Source organism: Humulus lupulus, chromosome 6 (genome assembly GCF_963169125.1).
Source record: "Humulus lupulus chromosome 6, drHumLupu1.1, whole genome shotgun sequence".
Classification (NCBI taxonomy): domain Eukaryota; kingdom Viridiplantae; phylum Streptophyta; class Magnoliopsida; order Rosales; family Cannabaceae; genus Humulus; species Humulus lupulus.
In genome coordinates, this window is record NC_084798.1 from 43,465,002 (window position 1) to 43,487,968 (window position 22,967).

The 22,967-nt window shown below is 32.1% G+C and overlaps 1 protein-coding gene across 1 annotated transcript; it reads right to left on the reverse strand.

The window, feature by feature from the left end:
• Positions 1–348: 348 nt before the first annotated feature.
• Positions 349–13,117, reverse strand: LOC133782111 (phosphatidylinositol 4-phosphate 5-kinase 8-like). The gene is made up of 10 exons (XM_062221311.1): positions 12,984–13,117; positions 11,922–12,085; positions 10,723–11,781; positions 10,123–10,290; positions 9,118–9,283; positions 7,852–7,962; positions 7,430–7,617; positions 4,852–5,003; positions 4,156–4,324; positions 349–836 (listed from the first exon to the last, which is right to left on the reverse strand). The coding sequence occupies exons 2-10, from the start codon at positions 11,936–11,938 to the stop codon at positions 554–556; spliced, it is 2,313 nt and encodes a 770-aa protein (XP_062077295.1). The 5' UTR covers positions 11,939–12,085; positions 12,984–13,117; the 3' UTR covers positions 349–553.
• Positions 13,118–22,967: the final 9,850 nt, after the last annotated feature.

Genomic DNA, 22,967 nt, shown 5'->3' on the forward strand with positions numbered 1-22,967 from the left:
TAAAAAAAAATCAATCCAATCCACACACTATTGCATATTGGATTGGTTTTGAATTATCATACAAATTGGATTGGAATCAAAAAATGAAATTTGCACTTGATACAGATTGAATTGGTTAAGACCAAAATAGTGTGGATTGAATTGGATGAACACCCTTAGTCCCTGCTACCAAAAACCTAGAGATTAAACTTCATACCCATATGATTTTCTAAAGATTTTGTTACTTGCCAACTCTTCAACTTGAACATCTTAGTAGTTGCCAATGTGTAGTTCTTTCTACACTACTCCATATGAGAAAGAGCTTTTATCTATGTTTGAAACAAGATATTGCTTCAATGGAGAAACAGGTTGAGAAAGAACTTGTACATAACATTGAATATACATAAAAACATAAAATTGAACTGAATGCACTTATTACATGATTGTACAACTATACAATAAATGGTAATGAAAGAATTGCTTTAAGTATTAATTGCATGCAAATATGAAGCTTTCAGTACATTCTAAATAAAGAATAGGAATAGGAATAAAAATTACAGAGAACAAGAAAGCTTTAAGGAATAACTGGAAAAACTTTCTCCAAGAATTCACAGAACCGCTTAGCATACAAATGTGGCTCCACAACAGAAATTGAAATAGGATCAAATTTCATTGACTTGTATGCATGTTCGAGCTTCTTTTTCACATTGTATTCCTGCAATATGTCAATTATGCCCATGTAAAGAACAACATCATAAACCTCGAAGAGTTCAACTTCGGCAGAGTCTGGTTGTGCATTGGCAGGAAGCTTGTGTTGTGCCTGGGCTGGCATGTTTACTCCCAATTGCACTCGTAGCCTGAGAAGAATGCAAAGTAGTCAGTTAAGTTATTATAATCTTCTCTCGAAATTTTATCGAATAGTGATATTATGGCACAGAGGTCATACTAACAAAATTTAAGAACAATTAAAATTCTTCATGTTACATTAAAAGGCTATCCTTTCACATATTGTGCTTTGATCCACCACTCTCACTCACCCCATTCCATCCTAAACGTCAGTCTAATAATCAAAGCACAAAAGAACCAAGAGTCAGACATGATTCCTTGATATTCTTTAATTTTTCCGCTCATCCCTGCTAATTCTCTGGTATAATTGTTCTTGAAAATGCATCCTACTGTTAAAACTAAGCAGAGGATTGTACAACTCAAAACAGTTTCTCCTGGGTTAAACATCAAATAAATTGAAACAGAACAAAGGCTTAACGTGAGATCACTTCAAATCTACAGAAAAATAAAAATAGAAGGGTTTTATAACCGGTAGTGTGTTCAAAGGTAGTTAGTATACATTTACTTAAATATCAGGTGTAATGTGTAGTAAGAGTCTAGTAAGTATAAACACCTTCTTTTCTTTTCTACGAGAATAAGAAGTCCTAACCAGGTAATAGGGAAAACAAGTCCAGAGAAAAGACCAAAGACAGCAATATTCCTAACTAATCAGAAGCAAAGACCTCAAAGAACCTGGGTTATCTTCTCTCTATTTTCTTTCATTTTCAGCAATAGTATACTACCTTTTTGCTTACTGACTCTCTGATCATGGCAATAGAAGTGGTGTCGTGAATATGTACGGTTGCAAGGCACTGACCTTAATTTCCAATGACTATTGCTGTGGATTAATTAGATCTATTTGTTGCTTTGAAGATTTGAAGAGTACTACAGGGTTAATGGTAGAAAAGATGTCCTGTTGATGATTGATATCAACAAAAGCATATGATAAAGAAAAATCTTCATATTTGGATTTTGTAATGGAGAAAAAAGGATACAAGCTAAAATAGCAATTGTGGATGACAGGGTGCTTATCATCAGTAACATATTTGACCAGGATCTATGGTAAACCAAGGGGAAATTTGAGGTAATAGATGACTAAGACAAGGTGACCCTGTATCACTTTTCTTTTTACCCTAGTGGCGAACGGATTGGGAGGATTAGTGAATAAAGCAAAGACGGAAGATCTCTTTCAAGTGCTAGTGATTGGTAGAGATAAGGTTGAAGTCTCACATCTACAGTTTATCGATGGTACTTTGTTCTTTGCTGAAAGCAAACATTACAAACTTGCTAACTTGTGGGAAACTTATGCTCAATATCGAAAGTGACGACTAATATGGAGAAAAGTGTAATGCTGGGAATAAATTTGAAGGCTGCAATACTTTGGGGTGTGCAGTGAGACCGTGGCCTGTAAAGTACCTAGGTCTACCTTTAGGTGGAAATCCACTTGAATCTGATTTTTGGAACCTAGTGCTAGACAAAATCAGCAAGAGATTGAATGATTGGAAGAAAGTTTATCTCTCTAGTAGGGACTAACCTTGATACATTCTGTACTATCAGCCTTTCCAACCTAATTATCTCTCCTTTTAAGACTCCCAAGTAGGTAGCGGAGAAGACTGAAAGAAGAATGATAAATTTCTTTTGGGAATGGAGTGATTGGGAAAGAGGAAATCATTTGGTCTCATGGGAGGCTATTTGCAGGGCAAAAGAGCTCAGCGTGTTGGGTTAAGGCAACATTTCAAAATATACGACAGAGCCTTCTTAATGAAATGGTCATGGCAATTTCCTATGGAGAAGAAATGTTGTTGTATAAGTTTTTTTTTTCTTTTTCGCAGCAAGTTGTTCTATAAGGTTATTAATAGTACATATGGGCTGTCTACCTGGGATACTTCCATAATCTCTAGAATTTTTTTTTTTTTGAGCAACCATAATCTCTAGAATTATTATAAGAGATCCTTGGAAATTCATTTTTCATTAGGATATTGAGAATTAGTGTACGTCACTTTTAAACCAAGTATAGGGAATAGCATTTGATTTTGGGAAGAATGATTGGTAAGAGATTTTGACTTTGGCTCATAGATTCGTTTTATTGTATAGAGTTGCAAGTTAAAAAAATGACTACGTTCAAGAAGTTAAACACATTGAAGGGGTCTACCCATTTTAATTCATGTCAAACCATTTCTACAGATTTCTCCTAACTGTTGTGTTTTATGCAAAAACAAATTGGAGGTCTAGCGATCATCTATTTTGACATTGTTCCTTCACTTGGGATGCTTGGGAAAAATTCTTACAACATGTAGATGTAAGAGTGGATTGGGTATCGCCAGAACATTGCCAAATTATTTACAGCAAGTGGAAGATATAGGAAGGAAAAGGGGACTTTCAGGAGGAAGAACAGTGTGGAATATGGGTATTTTTGCTATCCTATGGTCATATGGATAGATAAAAATAATGATAGTCTTCAAATGTATGGAAGCGGAAGCAGGTGCTAATTGGGATAAAGTAAAGTATTGGATCGCTATATGATTGTTAACGTAGATTTTAAATTTTTCCTTTTTCCATTCTACTCAATGATTGTTATGATAGTAATTAGAATGTAAAATATTCATTCTTTATTAGAATTTAAATAGCTTCTAGGTTGTAGTTCGTAGGCAAACGTGCTTTAACCATATGGAAAGCAGCAATTTTTTGGGCTGTGTGGTTGGAGAGGAATAGTAGAATTTTTTCTGCGTGGCAACATGTGTTTATAATGTTAGATTTTGAGGTGGTCTCTTACCTAGATTTAGTTAAAGACAAGAAAATTTTCTGTGATTTTTGAGTGCCTACTCTTTATGTTGCTTTTTCCCTTTTTAAATGTATTCTGCGTAATTTCTCAAGTTGTTCATGTTTCCATCTTTTCCTTGGTTTTCATTTCCTTTAAAAACTCATCAACATCCTGCCCCTGAATTCCGGGCTCCATCTAGAATGAGCATATTTTTTTGTGGCACTTATGGACATATTTATTCAACAAAAGAAAATTATAAAGGAATACCAAAACTACTATTTTTTTAGTTGTTCAGAAGTGAGTGCTTTCTTAAAATAATACTAAACTTAACATTCCAAGTATGTTGCATGTAGGGAATAATATTAGGTCAAAATAGTAATAATAAAAATATCAATAAGCTGAATGTCCTAAATTAACAAGAGCGGGGCACTATTACTCTGCCCTAACTAAGGCCACATCACATGAGGTACAAAATGCGAGTACAGATGTGAAGAAGGGATACTAGTCAAGAATAGATGCCACTAGTGATAATTGCCCATTAGCAGGTGATATAAACAAGTGATATAAGAATTAATGATTAGAAGATATACCTTCCAGTTCCAGGAAGTAAGACATCAACTTCCATGTCACCTATAGAGTATGCTTTTAGTGTCTTCCCTCTGATGTGAGGACCCGGGGCAGTACTAACAGAGTTGGGTTCATGGGTTACTAATCGTAGGCCAGTCGGAGGAATCTGGAATTCACCTAGTAAATGCTCACCTACTCAAATGATAATTAAAGCAATTGATTAATCAAGAAAAAAGTAGAATAAAATAATAATTTCTTTTTCATCACCTAACAAAACAATAGCTATAAAGGTCCATGTTATACAGCATGCACTCGTGCTCCTGACCTGAACATTAAATCGTGTGACTGACTCCCACATTATTTGTGCAATTGATTCCAAATAAGTTATACCAACGCATGGACTACCAAAAGGCACCACTACAGGCTTTGAAGTAGGAGTTCAAAAGAAGCTACTCAAAGGAGTTAGCTTGGTTTTTCTTAGAAGCAAGACCGGTACTTACATATCTGGTTCTATGTAGAAGTTAAGCCATACATCTTGGTTCAACAGTACCAGGTAATTTGCATGTAACAGGTATTTTCTTATAAAAATACAATAAAAAAAATGTCATTCATTTGAAATATGGTGAAACAAAAAGGGTTCTACAATACCAAAATCACCTAATTTTTCAACAATTAATAGTAGACATCACTAAAAAAAATTGTTTGCGCAAAGGGCCTACCATTATCGGAGGGTAAATTCTCCCCAGTGTGAGTTGTATCAGGAGGTTCCAAGGACTTGAACCTTTCAGGAGCTCTAAAATGTAATCCCACCAGAAGGCTATAATCAATAATCTGTTGGGATTCTAAGAACTTACAGTCCAATGCTATTTGTCTGTGAAATGAGGATTCTACCATGTTAGAATGCAAATGACATTACATTACATTACAATACAATACAAAACAAAGCAAAAAAATATTCATTTTTTATTTTATTTTGTATTTTATTTATGTATAAGAAAAATAGTTTTATTGTATACTGTCCCCCATTACAACCATAAAAGTTTGCAGTGTACAGTAATCCACACCAAAACAAAAACTCAATCAGAAATAAGAACTAAAAATTAAGAACAGAGTGTCTATTGGCACCCTTTTTTTCCTCACCTCACCCCCTTTCTAATTACACCCCTCATAAAATTTAAAAATTGAAAAACTTCTTTCACACCCTTTACTAATTTGCATTTGGTACAAAATTAATCTTTTATAATGAAATTTTAAAAAAATAAAATCTTTCTACACCCATGCTTTATAAAAATAATAAAGAAAAATGTATACATCTTTATATTTTGAAATAAAAATCAATTACAAAATTTATTTTTTTTATTCTTAAACATAAAATAAAAAAAATAATATTAAAATTAAAAAAAAAAAAACTTACCTTTTAAGAACAAATAATATTAAAAAAAAATTTAGAAAACCTTACCTCATAAAAATGTACTAAATTACAATATATTTGAATTTCATGTTTGTAAAAATATATAGGGTTTTTTTCATAAATATTTTTTTTTCTTTTTTTCTTTTTTTTTACGATTCCTAGTTTTTCTTTTCAAAAATACTACCTTAAGTTTTCAAAAATACTATTTTTCAAAGTTTTTTATTTACAAAAATACAGTGTCAAAAAAGCAACTAAAAAGCAGCAATTGAACAACACTAGACATCAACTTATTGCATACTAACACATTAAAAAACTAAAAACAATAATTGGACAACAACTAAACAACATAACAACTATACCTTTGTTACCAAGGTTTTCCTCCGCCATAAGTGAGGGCTTTTATTGTTATTGAGAGGAGGTTTCTTGGACCTCTTTCTCATTTTTTCAAAAAAAAAAAACAACATAACTATACATAAACTTAAACAACATAAAAACAACTATACATAAATTGAAACAACCACAAAACAGGATGGAAACAACTATACATAAATTAAAACAACTACAAAACAGCACAAAGACAACTAAAACACAACACAAAAAAAAAAACAAGCAAAACCGTAAAAATGTAGAAATTTCCTTAAAAATGCAAAATTGAAAAAAAAAATTGTTAATCCGTAAAAATATAATTTTTTAGAGAAATTAAGTCTATTATGTAAATTTTCCAAATATATATATAAAAATAAACTTTAACAATTATAATTTATTTTATACTTGTTATTTAGTTTATGTGTTGAAAGTGTCTAAAGAAATAAAATTTTATTGTTAAATAATTAGTAAGGATATTTGTGTAAATTTATAACAAAAATATAATTAGAAATAATTAATTAATTATTCAAGAGATGGTGTGGAGAGAGAAAAAGTGGATGACAATAGAATCACATTTAAGAAAAACATCCTTTGTAGCAACAATAAGATATAGCAATTTTTTTTGTTCTTGAGAAAAATATCTAAGCAGTAGCGAAAATATCAACACCAATGCAGTTAACAGAACATATAAATAGATGATTATATAGCATTGGCTTCAAACCAATGTACTTTTTAACAGAAAAAAAATAATAATAAAACGTGTACAGATATAACTTGCATAGCTAAATTCATTTTATCAAATTTATGGAAAGAACCTATTTGTCATAGGTAATACTATTAACAAAATCGAGATGTGTCATGCAGGTTGAGACATATTTAGCATCAGTTCATTCATGTTTCATATCATATCAGCTCAGGCACAATTGCTAATTGTATCGTACTGGCTCAAGCATAAATAATTACTAACTAACATGCTTGTGACCTTATTGTATTTGCATTTTTTTGTGCCGATTTTGTACCCATAGAAAATACAATACAGCATATTATTTTGAATTTGAACAAGTTAGAAATAACATTTTTATAACTTTAGCATAATATGTGGTATATTAATAACAATATTTTCTTAAAATAGTAACGTAATTATGTATACATGATAATTACAAAAAATGTGATAGTTTAAGAGTCAAATGTATCTTTATAATTATGTTTCTAGGATAATGTAAGAGTCAAAGACAGTTTTATAAACAAATTACAAAAAAAAAAATAAGATTGTTCTAATTTAACATACCAATTTCAACTTGTAAAAAAATAAATGTTTTGAAAATATAATTTTATAAAAATATTATTAAACAGATAACTTTATTTGTTAGAAATTTAATCATCAATTTTGTTAATCATAAATACTTTTTTTAAGCATTATTCGAACTTTTAGCATTTAACAAACCAAAAATTAGACTATAACAGTGGTTACATAGGAAAAAAGTACAAGCGTCATCAGAATTTTTTTAAAAAGAACTTACTTGAACAGGGATTCTCGTAATAATTTGTCCATATGAAACTCATATATCAGATCTAGATCTTTCAACGTGGTATTCTGATCAACTTTATCTTGATCTGTTGTTCTTCCTTGAGTTGACCCCTTCAAATCATAGCGACGATGAATCCGTAATTCAGTATAAAACATATTCCCCATCACCACAAAACGCACCTGAAAAGAAACCGATTAGCAAAGGCAAAAATTGCCAGAATATTCTTTTCCATTGAAAGGGTGTCATGTAACATGCAATGGTGATGTTGTTTTAGTAAACGAATTATGTGTCCTCATTTTATGTTGTTTTATTGATATTCTTTGTAAGTATAGTTCCTTAGCCTAAATATATAAATGAGCTATAGATGTTTGGGAGAAAGGAATGCATCTCATATGATAGAAACCAGCCGATACCTTTCTTCCAGCTCTTAATCTTATCCGATGGAGTCCAAAAAATTTTGTTATGAGAGTGTTTTCATGATCTCCTACATGACTATAGTATTTAGGCAACATTCTGAGCAAAACCTACACAAAAACGAAATTAGAAAGATAATAATAATGATAACAGTAATAAAGACAATAATAATATCATTACAAAAGTTAATTATATCATTATTCCATAGCTTGTTCAAATTCAGGAGGGTAAACAAACAACTAAGTTTATTTTGAAGACAAAAATAATAATTCTAAAAATAAAAGAACAAAAAATAATAAGAAAACAACTAAGTTACAGAGCCAATCTTTTAGCAACTATATACCTAACCATGCACATGAAGTTAGTATACTTAAGTCCTAGCAATACGTAAAGCTGATGAGCCTGGTATTAATAATAAGAAAATTGAGCAGTTATTGACACAACTCAGTCAAATCAATTATTATAGGAGAGGCCAGGGCTGGCGGGGTCATATACATGTAGTAGCAACCACACAGTCAACTCCGCAAGGAAAAGGTTCCTCCGCATTTTTTGCATTACCTCTGCAACCAACACTCCAATTGGTTTGATGTATATTTACCATCTTATCAAAAGACAAAATGGAAACGGCAAAGTTTAACCACAAGAGTAAAACGTCCATACTGGATCCTATATGGGTGACAAAGCATTGTTTTAATTCCAATAAGTGAATATTGGGCAATCCTTTTATTAATATACAACCCTATTTCTTATTAAAAAAAGCCAATCCTACTGACCCAAATGTATAGAAAATGACATATAATGATAGTTTTAGTATGGTTTTAAACTACTACCTCTTGCCTTGCTCGTTCATAGTTTTTTTTGGCCAAATATATATATAGAGAGAGAGAGAGAGAATGACCCCTAAAATAGTACCAATTAGTTAGACCCCCAAGGAAGGCCTGTATTCTTTCAACTCTAAGGTTCAGCCCAATATCCAGGTTACTTGTGAATATAACAAGGTACTTACATATGAAACCTCACTTCACATTACTATCCTATTTTTGTTGGCTTCCTTATGTTTGTGATCATGTGCCAACATTAACCGTGAGAGATTTACTTGCAAGCTTTCAAACAATTAATGTACGGCAAGTTGGCAACACTATAGTCATACTCATACTCATAGACTTGAAAATAAATAAGCTGTCAGGGTTGACACAAATAGACAAGCAAAACCAATTAACAAGCTAGTAATTCATGTAACTGAGTGTGGAAGTTTGTGTTCAAACCTTAAGTTCAGATTTTTTTAATGTCTTAATCACAAATCTATCGTCATGAGATAGAAAGAAGATACTCCCACTTTTTCCTGGAGAAGAAAGCTCCCTTAAACCATCATCACCACAAATGGACATCATGTAGTCTGCCGCATCCAACTTGAACATCTCCCTCAAATTCCTAAAATAGGCTAACAAAATTAGAATAAATATCCAAGGTTATAAACAGGTTATGCAACTATGAAAATGTGAAAATATACTGACAAAATGTTGGATGCTCTACACATTTTTGGACTTTAAAAATTAGGAATTTAGGGTAACAATTGAGAGCTGAATTATTTTGTTTTTGGAAGAACCGACACTTCTACATTATTCAGAAAACTACAAACAATAGAAAAGAAAAGGCAGGAAAATGGCCTACTTACTTTTGGAAAGAGATAAAAGTAAATCTAAAGATCTAAAATCTAAAAATCACAACACATTACTTGATACAATGTTTTTCTTTTTCTCTTGGAACTTCGATTTCCTTATCCATGCATAAATATTTGGACAGCATGTTTTCAAGCTATATGCATTTAGATTTATCTTGAACTCAGCAAGCTAATTTATTCTAGAACTTTTCTGCTTCTTTCTGTCTACAGAACCCTAGAAGCCAAATTTCACAAAGCTCAATTGCCTCCTCAAGAAAATTCATATATAAGACATGAAAAGTGAAAAGAGAGTTGGTTCTTTCATGACACTAATATTACAGCTCCAACTGTATTCAAATGTAGCCAAGAAGACAGCACGCATCACCTCACTCAAATGGTGCACACAATGTGAATTTGGAAGATATTCCAAACAATAAAGATATGAAATGACCAAGTTGTTCATGTTATTATTTAAATAAAAGCTATTTGATACACATTTTTTATCATTAAATAAAGTTTTATTCAATTGAAATGTAGACAGATAGCAATCAAGTAGCTTTTAACCAAACAATATAAATGAATGCATCATTTTAGTAAGATTGGAAAATACCTAAACACCATAGGACAATAATCTTTCCAGTGGAAATCAATTGAATAGTGGGGAGGTGTAAACTGAGAACCTTTTCTGGGGAAATACATTCTTATTCTAGCCCGGTCTCCAAAATCAGATGATCGAACTTCGCGCACAGGAACTGGTGTAATCTTGCCAACAGTATATCTGTGAGCTTTAAATAGAATTTCAGTAAAGTACTAATGCCAGAGAAATAATTAATTAGCTATGTTTTAAACTATAAGAGATGCAGAAACTATGACGAAGAAGCAAATTTAACTCATCCCCCCTCCCCCCCCCCCCCAAAAAAAAAAGAAGAAACATAAAGCTGCAGAAATAAATTTGATTTGAAACAATCCTTTTTTCATAAAATCTTGCTATATATGTAGCCTTATCAGCACATTTTATATATCAAGTGATAAAAATATAAGCAACCTAAAAATACAACAAGGTAGTTCAAATTATTGCTTTAAATTATTTTATTCTTAGCAATGAGGATGCAAAATAGGGTCTTACTTCAACCAGACAAAAACAAGTAAGAATTTTTTATACACAATGAATCCCAATCAGCAGTTGAATAGAATAAGTAATCATGTGCACCTGATACCAAGTTGCAAATTAAGTCTTAAATACTGGCTCCAATGGCCATCAAAAATATTGTAACATGAGTTCCTCTTTACTTCATCTGCATGAAAAGCATTGTGCTCTTTTTGTTTCTTTGGTATCTCTGCATGGCTCCTTATTTTCTCTTTAATCAAAACACCTTGCATGTATTCCCTTTCATAAACTAAATCGTTGCTATCGTTTGACTCATCTTGACTTCCTCCATAGCCATGGGACAATGCGCATGAGGAGTCATTACGTAAAAATCTAGCAGAATCAGACCGACTCCAACTTTCTCTAAATGACACACCCCTGTGTGATATTCGACTTGAACTTTTCAAAATTCCACCAGCAGAAATCTTCTCAGAGAGACTTCTCTTAATAATTGATCTCTGAGGTTTTACTTCTGGTAACAAGTTCTTTTGAGCATTCTCTAAATTACGGGAGCTACACCATTTCTTTAGGTATGGATGTTTACTTCCAGCGGGATAGAACAATCCTTTACCATCCTTTAGACCATTACTCCACGTTCCAAAATAGTATCCTCCATCTGCAAACCTATAAATGCCATATCCATGTCTGAGCCCATTTAACCAAAGGCCATCGTAAAGATCACCATTTGCCCATTTCATAACCCCTCTACCACTCATCTTCCCACCTTTCCAACACCCAATATACATATTTCCACAGTTCCAGGAATATCTACCGTTACCTTCATGTACTCCTTCCTTCCATGTACCTTCATATATGTCTGAATTACAATACTGCTTCTTTCCAAAACCATGCACAATATTCATCCTCCACAATCCTCGGTAAATAGAGCCATCAGATCCAGTGAAGGTACCAAAACCATGAAGGTAATCTCCGGCAAAATCACCCTCGTATTGAGCTCCTGATGACCAAGTTATTTGCCCTTTTCCTGTCATTTTTCCATCTTCCCAGTCCCCCTCGTAGACGGTCCCATCTGACCATGTATATTTTCCCTTACCATGTGGAAGTGCTCCCTTAAAACTTCCAAAGTAAACATCTCCATTCGAGAAGGCTTTCTCAGGTGACCTGGAATTAATTCAAAAAGATTAGAGCACCACAAAGTTAGATACTATTGACCTTATACCCTTGAACCTGACATTCTTAGATTAGGATAGAGAGGGAAGAAGAGAGAACAGAAACTCATCTGGGTAATGGTTACAGCTTACCTTTCAATATTCTCCATAACCAGCTAGCCGTTCTAAATTATTTTAACTAATTTCATCTCCTATAATATTTGATATCAAGATAGGCCATTATGCAGTTAGAAAAGTACTCTTCATTCACCTTCACCAGTCACAATTTATATAAGTCATCATCGCACTCTTATACCCTGAATTCAACCATAAAGAACAGTGAGTTCATGAACAATAAAAAAGGAGTATGGAAAATTTATGCATCACATTACTTGTTGTATAAATTTAACTCTACTAGTTCTTGAATACAGATTAAGATTATCTTTGTTCTGTCAAACAAAAACGCCTGATCTAATCAGGTAATTTGCTTAATATGGACATCAATCATGTTTGAGTTCCAGAAGATGTCATTGCACGTGTATGTTTTTCTGAAGCGTGCAAAGTTACTAATTAAATAAACACTAAATCAATTTAGCACTTGAAACCAACAGATATTATAGTTTTAGATTTCGGTTTAATTATATAGTTTAAGCTTAATTTTACACGTGCAATTAATGTAACCAAATCAAACCATAATGTAAATTGAAAGATATATAGAAAAGAACAAATACCAGAACTGGGTATTTGGTATTATTCATTACTTTACCACCTATGTTTGCCTATCTCTTTACATCGTACGTAATGTTCTTGCTTTCTATACAAACAGAGAAAAGAGTGAAACACAAACTAAATACACACAATTATAAATAGTTCATAATAATTTTGCTCCACAAAAATGACCCACATCATAGTTTTGAAGCTTTGACCACACCCGTCCAAGAAAATAAAAGTCATATTACAGCTAATTAGTCTTACCGGGAATCCTGAGCTACAGTGAGCTAGTTGGAAAATTATGTCGACAAGAGACCAAAATATAATAATAATCAAACGAGAGCAGATGAAGAAAGATTCATTCCTTTGGAACTTGATTCGAATTTTTCCTCCATAGAAACAAAGCAGTGGTATTTCAAGTAAAAGAGACTGATTTTCACTACAATTTCATAATTGATAATCAGGAAGCCATTGAAAAAGACAAATAAGAAGAGAAGAACTCACATGGGGTTAGAATGGAAATGAATCTCTGCCGCAACCAGAGAGAGAGAGAGAGCTTGAGGAGAGATATCTATGGAGGGATTGAGAAGTAATAGAAAAAGAAGAAGAAGAAGAAGAAGAGAAACCCTTTTATTTAAATATTAATTAATGAAAATTTATGAGTTGTTTAAAACAGCAAGCCGGTCTTTTCTACTACCAAAAAAATATATATGAATAAATAAATATTCGATCAAAAAATAATAATAAAATAAATAAATAAATACATGAAGCCCATCATCTGTTTTCGAGATCCTCTCCTTTAATTGACACTTCACCTTTTTCCCTCTGTTCTTATTTTGTCTTGGTGTTTTTTTTCTTTCCTTACTATTTTCTTTTCTTTTTTATTTTATAAAAAAAAATGACAACATGTGAATTATTTTTATAAGAAAACAAAACACTAGGGTAAAACAAAAGAGTGAGTCTGACTGACAAATATAACTCTGGAATAATAAACATTCATATTTTAAAATAATACATCATATCTAATTAATATCAAACAAAATATAAAAACTTACTTCATTACTACTATGATTGGAAGAGATTCTTTTATTCAGAATAGTTCATCGTATAATTAAAGAATATAATAAAACAATTTATGAGCTGCAATATAAAACTATACCAACATTAGAGGAATACCTCATAAGATCAGCTAGCTCTCAAGTCGACTGAAATTAGGAAAAGAGAATTTGGAGAAAAACTTGAAATAAAAAACCCAAGCTCAATTAAGTGCCACTAAAAATACAACAACTTGTGCTTGAAAAACCTATTGTAATAAAATACATTTTTTAAATTTCCACTTTTTATTTAAAAAAAAAAAAAAACTCAAATAAAATTTAATGCCCAACTGTAAACATTCCTGACTGACCAACATGCTGAATAAGTGCCTTTTTATTCTTTTAATTTTCTTTTTTTACTTTATGATATGACACGTGTGAATATCTTATGCATGGAACTCAAAATTTGCTTTTTTTGGTAAATAAAAAGTGGGGCCAATGACTGACAGACACCTGGGCTCCACTGGAAGCTATAGTTGGGTGTGATTGGAGGAGGGATGTGGGGTTAGGCCTCTGTGATTTAGATTACAATGTCACGTAAAGCATATAAAAGTGTATTTAATAATTAATTCAGGTTCTCTTTCAAAAACAGCAAATTTTAAATAATTATCTCAGGTTGGACTGGGTTGCACTCCTCTGTAGCGTGGTGCACAGTCTTTTTCCACGTGGCGCCTTCCCTCGTTTTCAAGTTCAAACCTTAAAATATACAATATAATTTTCATTAAATAATCAAACTTGTAACTTGGTTCATAGAGATGCCAGCACATGTGTACTACTACTAATAATTTGTGTTCTTATTATTTGTTTATACATGAATTTATATTAAAAAATTCGATTGCTAATTGGATTTTATATTTTATAATTTATTAACAAATTTTTCACATGGTTTACAACATAATTTAACAATAGAAATTCACTTATTATATATATTGTTATTTTTTTTTTTTTTAAAAGTATAAACAATTAATCATTCGCTTATCCATCTTTTAAGGGTTGATTGGTATGGATGGTATAATCTTAGTGAGATGGCAATCTGAAAATATTTTAATCTTTGTTATAAGTTTTGGGTTTTCCTAAATATTTTACTATAGTATAGTTAATGTAATAATAATTATTTGACTCTCTAAGAGCAACAATAATGTTGTTGCTTAACTAGTAGTCTCTTGACTAAAATCTGACAAGTAACGTGGTTTTATCATTGGAGAGCCTAATTGCATCAACAAAATTAAAGTACTGTTATCTCTGTCAGGTAATGGTCTTTTTTTTTTTTTTAAATTGTACACATATATCTCTTCTATATAATAAGTGTGTAGATAACGGAAATTCTTAATTTTAATAGTTTTTTATTTTTTTAAGATTACATTTAACCGTAGTTTGTAAACACTTAAACTTAAATAAAATAAAATAAATAATTAAAAAAACTAAAATAGGATATTTTTGAGATATTTTACAATGATAATTATTTAAAACTAATAAATAATTAAACAAATTAAAATAGGATATTTTTGAGATATTTTACTATGATAATTATTTTAAAATAATAAATAATTAAGCAAATTAAAATATGATATTTTTTAGATATTTTACAATGATAATTATTTAAAAATAATAAAATCATACTTTTTATAACTTAAATAAAATTTAATTAAACTTAAACTTAATTTAATAATATCTTATTAAACATATAATATAATATACTGTGAATTAGCAACAAATTACTTTTTTTAACAAACTAGCAATAAACTTAAATTTAAAATCCACATATAATATTTAATATTACATTAAACATATAATATATAATTTTTTGTTGTCACTCTCAAATTCAAAAACTAGAACAAACATAAACAAAAATAAATAAATTATTTAATTAAAATATGATATTTATTTCAAAATTTATATGACATTAATATAAATTTAATAAAAATAATTAATAAATTTTATAAATAAAACTAAGCAAACTTGCAACTTGTATCTAGTATATATATAAATATATTCATTTCAATATATTTATATAAAGCTTTCAAGATTTATTCTCATTATGGAAGTGTGTATTGAGAATACATTAATTCATATTTTATTATTATTTATTCATAGATTATTATTCATATATGTAAGATTATTTTTATTAATTTAAGATTCATTTTTTGTTAATACATTTAAAAATATTTACAAATTTTAAAATAAAAATTAATTTTTAGTTTATTATAATTTAAATAATAATTTTTAATTATAAAAAATAATTCAAATTATCTAAAATATTAATATTTTTTATGTATTTAAATCATAATTTTTTTAATTTACTTAAATTTTAAATATTTTTAAAAATATTAAAAATAATTAATACATTATTTATTTTATTCCATTCTACACCAAACAAAACAAAACAATTCCGATTCCAATGTTCCTTTCAAAAGTAAACTAAATATCATAATATCATTCATATTTCATTCCCATTACGATTCTAATTTCATTCCAAAGAACAAAGCACCACCTTAGAGAACTCAATGTGAATTTATATTAAAATTAAAGTATAAAATATAAATAAAATATGCCTAAAATTAATAAGTTGTTGGTTTGTAATTATTATTAGTTTCGTTGTGTAAATATGTTGTAGGAAATTTTTTTTATTACTAGTATATATATAAATGTAACATTTCACTTTGTAAAAAAATTTCAAATTATTACCGTTTGGCACAATTTATTTATTATTTTTTTTCTATAAATATCCATATATTTCATTCAATTTTCACACAATTTCATACACTCTTCTACTAAATTATCAATATTACAAATTTTATTTTCTTACTAATAGATTTCCAAAATTCTCCAAATACCAACTCCCAAAATCTAAATTTTCAAGTTTTTCAAAATTCATCTTTTACTCTACATACCAACCCTCAAAATCCAATTTTTTAATATTATCATTTCGATCAAAATTTTCAAAATACTCCATCTACTATAATCCCCAAGATCCAAATTTTCAATATTCTCAATTTAACCAAAGTTTTCCAAATTAATTATCTCATGTCCTCTTACCCTTACCAAAATTTTGGCTATTTTGAGATGCCCCAACAAGTTCCATTTTTCACACCAACAAATTCACTACCATATGCATTTCATACGCTTTCCCTACACCAACTCGAAATGGTTTCAAGAAATTATAGGCCAAGTATGGAAAATTCTAGTATTGCATGGGCTTATTTCTGACTTCTCAACAATGCTTCAAAGAAATGTTAAAATTCGTGACAGAAACATTCATCGCAATCTCCAGGTGGACTTGGTGGAGCACATATGGTCAAAATTTGGAAATTATTTTAATTATGTTAGATTGATTAATTGTGATTTTGTCATTTTATAAGCTCTTTTAAATTTGGTTTAATTTAAATTTCATGTAATATTTATTTATATTAATATATGAATTTTAAAATGTAGTATGACAATATTTATAATTACAAAATAATAATATGTGAGACTATAGCTGACAACTTTTGAGGTGGCTTAGCATTGAAGTATTTGTATGGAAAACGTTGTCAAAAGTGATGTGGATGAGAGAGAAAATAAAAAATTATATTTTAGGATGATTTGGACATTTTAGCCAACCAATGGATAGCCACCATTGGAGTTTCTCTAATAGGGCAATATATCTCAACAATCAATTCAAACTTACAGCATTGGGTCAGTTGAAGTACTTCCTTGGTTTTGAGATGGCAAGATCTGCCACCGGCCTCTTCATCTCTCAAAGATAATACACTTTACAACTCTTGGAAGACACGGGTTACCTAGGGAGTAAACCAGTAGCCACTCCCATGGACCCAAGAGTCAAGCTTGACACTACTTCAAGACAGCCTTTGTTGCATGAATGTTTTGGTGGATGAGCTTTTTTCATTCAAGTGTGTATATTGTCTAATGCTTACTTTTGTTTGATCACCAATTGTGGGTTGATGAATTAATATTAATTCTGGAAAGGTTAATGTTAATGGACACAAACTTGAATGATACAAGTTCTTAATTTCTTAGATTTGGATTTGTGATTGTATAGGAATATATTATCACCTTGCATGACTTAGAGGAATTGTACATATATTGGTGTTCTTGAAATTAATTGGGCATAGGAATATGTTAATTAATTAAATAACTAAACCATAAATACTTTGGAAAAATGATTATGATATTTAAATTCCTAGTCAACTATGCCAAGTTGCTATAGCATTCCTATGCAGCATTGTTACCATATTTGTATTTTTAGGACAATTTAATAATTCTAGCTTGTTTCTTCTCTTAGTTTTTGTTTGTTAGTTTTGTTTACTTTTCATTAATTTAGTTTAATCTCATTGTTTTATTTTCATTGAAACCAATTTGTGAGTAATTAGTTTTGAGAATTAATTTCCAATTTCCAATCCCTATGGAGACGATACTTAACTTATCACTTTATTACTTATTTGACGACTGTGTACACTTGCACACACTATTAATTTCGCAACACCTGCTTTCATATATTGTGATAACAATTCTGCTGTTCACATTGCCAAAAACCCCACCTTCCATGAGCAAACAAAGTACATTGAGCTGGATTGTCACTTCATACGAGATAAGATTCGAGCTTCCACCATTAGACTCATTTCGGTCAGCAGCAAACATCAACTAGCAGATGCTTTCACCAAGCCACTGCCCTCAACAACTCTACATTCTCATCTTCCCAAGATGACTGTGCACAACATAGACAATTCATCTTGAGGGGGGGCTATCAAGACTTAGTCAACTTAGGCTTATTTCTCTTTGTATTATTTTTCCATTATGTATTGTTATTCCCTTTTTAGTTTTACATTAGTCGGTCATTTAGGTTGCCAGCTGGCTTTTACCTTTCTTATTTTGACCCATCACTTTATATACCTATGTATCTCTCTTGTAATCATTTAATTCAAAATAGAAGAATTCATTTCAGTTTTCTTTCCTTAATTTCCTCTGGATTATTGAACAATGTTTAACATTTCCATTTCTTTTCAAAAATCCTATATAACTAGTTTAGTTTATCCCATATTTTCTCTAAAATTCCAAACGCCCATATTAATGTAAAGAATGTTAAAAAAAAAAAAGAGATCACATAATAAAACTCGTGACAAAAAAAACATGACCAAGATGTAACATGCTTCAAGTTGTGGACTCCAATATTCATCTTATAATACACACATTTGAGAAAGTAACAGAATGAGGAAAAGTCAATCTTCTGTATTGATCTCTTTCTATAACGTTACATGAGAAGCTTATAAAAGCTTATGGAAGAATATTATGTTACAAACTAATTTAGCAAAAATAACAACTCTAACAAATTGGCAGTTGTAACACAGCTCAGCAAAACTAACTTAATGCAGAAGGAAATACATCACTAACACCCCCTCAAACTATATTTGGATTGCTCCAAATGAAGTTTGCTGCACAAAAACTGGAAACGTGGAGAAGAAAGAGGCTTCGTAAAAAAATCAGCAGGCTGCTCCTCAGTAGGAATGTACCGAACCTCCAACTTCTTGTCAGCAACTTGAGCACGAATAAAATGAACATCAAGTTCAATGTGTGTTAGTATGGGAATGAAAAACAGGATTAAGGGCTAAAGCTTGAGCTCCTTGATTGTCACACCACAAAATAGGAGGATGAGAAGAAAGCTTAACACCAATCTTAGTGAGCAAAGAAAGCAACCAAACTAGATCAGTGGTAGCAGAGGCAAGAGCCCTATATTCAGACTCAGTGCTGGACCGAGCAACAACTCTTTGTTTTCTACAACACCAGCTAACAAGATTGCCACCCAAAAACAAACAAAAATGACTTGTAGACTTACGATCATCCAAGCTAGAGGCCCAATCAGCATCGAAAAAGGCTTCAAGATGAAGAAATGAGCTGGTTTGAAGTGCAAACCGAGATGAGTTGTCCCTTTGACATGGCGCAAAATCTGTTTACAAGCATTCCAATGATTTACAGTTAGAGACTTCAAAAACTGACTGAGTTTATTCACTGAGAAAGCCAAATCTGGTCTAGTGAGAGTAAGGTATTGCAAAGCTCTGATAGTGCTGCGATACAAGTCAGGTTTGTCAAAAGGTTCACTGTCATTAAGAGCAAGTTTATTTCCCAAGACCATAGGAGTGGAACATTCTTTAGAGGCATCAAAATGAGTTTTAGCAAGCAAATCAGTAACATATTTGGTCTGAGTCAAGTACAAGCCAGAATCATTACGATATGCCTCAAAACCAAGGAAATAACCAATTGAACCAAGAGACTTCAAGGCAAACTGCAAATGCAAATCAGCAATGAGTTTTGTAATATCTAACTTGTTAGCACCAGTGATAAGAATATCATCTACATAGACTAAAACCAACAAAGTAGAACCATTTTTAGTCATATAAAAGAGAGAAATATCAGATACCGAAGCCTTGAAACCCCAAGAAAGAAGAGCATTGCGGAGCTTGTTCAACCAAGCACATGGAGCCTGCTTAAGACCATAGAGAGCTTTACGAAGCTGACACACATGATGAGGCTGAGTAGGGTCTTCAAAACCAGTAGGTTGCTTCATGAACACCTGCTCTTGCAAATCACCATTTCAAATGCATTATTAACATCAATGTGCTGAATATCCCAACCAAAAGTAACTGCCAATGAAAACACAACCCGAACGGTACAAGCTTTAATCACAGGACTGAAAGTATCATTAAATTCTAAGCCAGGAGTTTGCTGAAATCCTTTAGCAACTAACCGAGCTTTAAACTTTTCTAGTGACCCATCAGCCTTGTATTTAGTGCGAAAAACCCACTTGCTACTTAGAACATTCATAGTGGGAGTGGCTGGTACTAAAGTCCAAGTACCTTTAGTGACTAGGGCAGAAAACTCACGCTGCATAGCAGCCTTCCACTCAGGAGAACTTAAGGCAGCTTTAGCAGAGGTGGGTTCAGCATAAACTTTCTGAGAAGAAGCAGTAACCAAGTAAACTTTAGGCTTGTGGATACCTGATTTAGAACGAGTTTGCATGTGATGGCCTAGAGGAAGCAACGGCGGAGCAAGAGGAACCACAGCAGTAGGAACAACCACCTCTTCAGACACATTAAGAGAAGTAGAATCTGAATTTTCTGAGGAAAGAGTAACACCATCTTCAGGTCTAGGACGAAAAGGAGAAATATCATCAACAGGGCCAGTATCAACTCTAACAGAAGAAGACAAAGGAGAAGCACAACAAGAAGTAGATGACAAGTAAGGTGTACAAGAAGATGTGGAAGCAACAGGAGACACTGGTAAAACAAAAGCAAGAGCAAGAAAATTACCCTGAAGAGCACCATGAGTAATGGAAGACAGAAGAAAAAAGAGTGGGATAAGGAAATTCAAGTTCATTAAAATTGACACTACGAGCAATATAGACACGACTAGAAGAATGAAGACATCAATAACCTTTATGAAAAGGACTATAACCAAGAAAGACACATTTAGACGTCTTGAACTCAAACTTGTGAGCATTATACGGTCGAAGAAATGGAAAGCAAGCGCACCCAAAAACTTTAAGAAAAGTATAATCTGGTTTGTAAGAATAAAGACACTCAAAGGGAGATCAAAAATCACACACCACAATAGGCAGCCTATTAATAAGAAAGACAGCAGAGACAAAGGCATCCCACCAAAAAAGTAAAGGCATTTGAGCTTAAGCAAGTAAAGTGAGACCATCTTCAGTTACATGCCTATGTTTCCTTTCAACTTTGCCTTGTTGAGGATGGGTATGGGGACAAGGGTGCCGAAAAAGAATACCTAACTGTTGAAGAAGAGGCTGAAATTTTCTATACTCACCCCCCAGTCTGTTTGTAACCCTTTTATAGGTGTGTCAAATTATTTTTCAACAAGTGCTTTAAAGTTGAGAAAAGACAACAAAGACAAAGGCATCCCACCAAAAAAGTAAAGGCATTTGAGCTTGAGCAAGTAAAGTGAGACCTACTTCAGTTACATGCCTATGTTTCCTTTCAACTTTGCCTTGTTGAGAATGGGTATGGGGACAAGGGTGCTGAAAAAGAATACCTAACTGTTGAAGAAGATGCTGAAATTTTCTATACTCACCCCCCAGTCTGTAACCCTTTTATAGGTGTGTCAAATTGTTTTTCAACAAGTGCTTTAAAGTTGAGAAAAATGAAATAAGCATCAGATTTAGTGCGCATAGGGTAAATCCTGCTATACCTGGTGAAATCATCAACAAAAAGAATGTAAAATCGATAACCCTCAGGTGAAGGATGTGGAGATGGTCCCCAAACATCTGAGTGCACCAATTGAAGTGGATGTGTGGTTTTGAGTGTGGAAGAAGCAAAATGCATAAGATGATTCTTACCAAATTGACAGGCATCACATAATTGAAAATCTGATTTAGAACAATTAATAATCAAATTCATTAGAACTTTAGAAAGAATTACACTTGATGAATGTCCAAGTCGCTTGTGCCAAAGAGCAGCAAGACGAGAGGACTGATTACAAGATGAAGGACTAGACACAACACAGTCAGTGTTATTACAAGAATCAGTAGTAACACTAAGATATACAGTAGGTTTCTCACATACTACACAAACAGAAAGACTAGGAGACTTATGGAGACTAGATCCAAGAGGACAAAGTTGATAGAGACCATCTGTTGACGCCGTTTTTCGTCAAACAGTGAAAGAAGAGCACATAAACAATAACTGATAATGACCAATTGAAATAAGACAATGCAAACACATGATTTTTACGTGGTTCAGCAGTTAAATCTGCCTAGTCCACGAGTCTTTGTTATTAAACTCAAGATTATCTCTGAAAATTCTTCAGCATGAATTCTTCAGAGTTTTCTCTCAAGGTTCAGAATTTCCGTCCATTACAATGGTGCATGACCCCTCTATTTATAGAGAAGGCTGCAGAATACTATCCCACATATTTTGGATAGTTACTCTTTTTGTGAATAAGATTAATGGCTTTAAATGCCTATAATCAGATATAAAAGGAAACGTCCCCTGAAGACCAGGGGACGTATAACTGACCAAATAATATCCCACGATTCTAGGGGATGTACAGTAATAAATGAGGATTACATCTCGTATGGACAACACTTATAGATATTCAAGGTGGTTATCATACATCTCCAAGGCTTTAGCTTCCCAGGTTTCCCGTCATCTTTTGAGCTAGAGACATCTCCCGAGGTCACATGGCTTTCGAGATCGTATGTGCGTTGAGCTCGGGACCCCTGGTCCGAGGTCATCCCTGAGAATGGATGCGTTTCCGGAGCTATCTTTCGAGGTCATGAATACTTCGAGGTTACCATACTCGAGGTCGCCTATGACTTGCAGGCTCGATATTCAATCCTGGAGCATACTTCAAACCTTATGAGTCCACTTGCTGCGAATCCACCTTT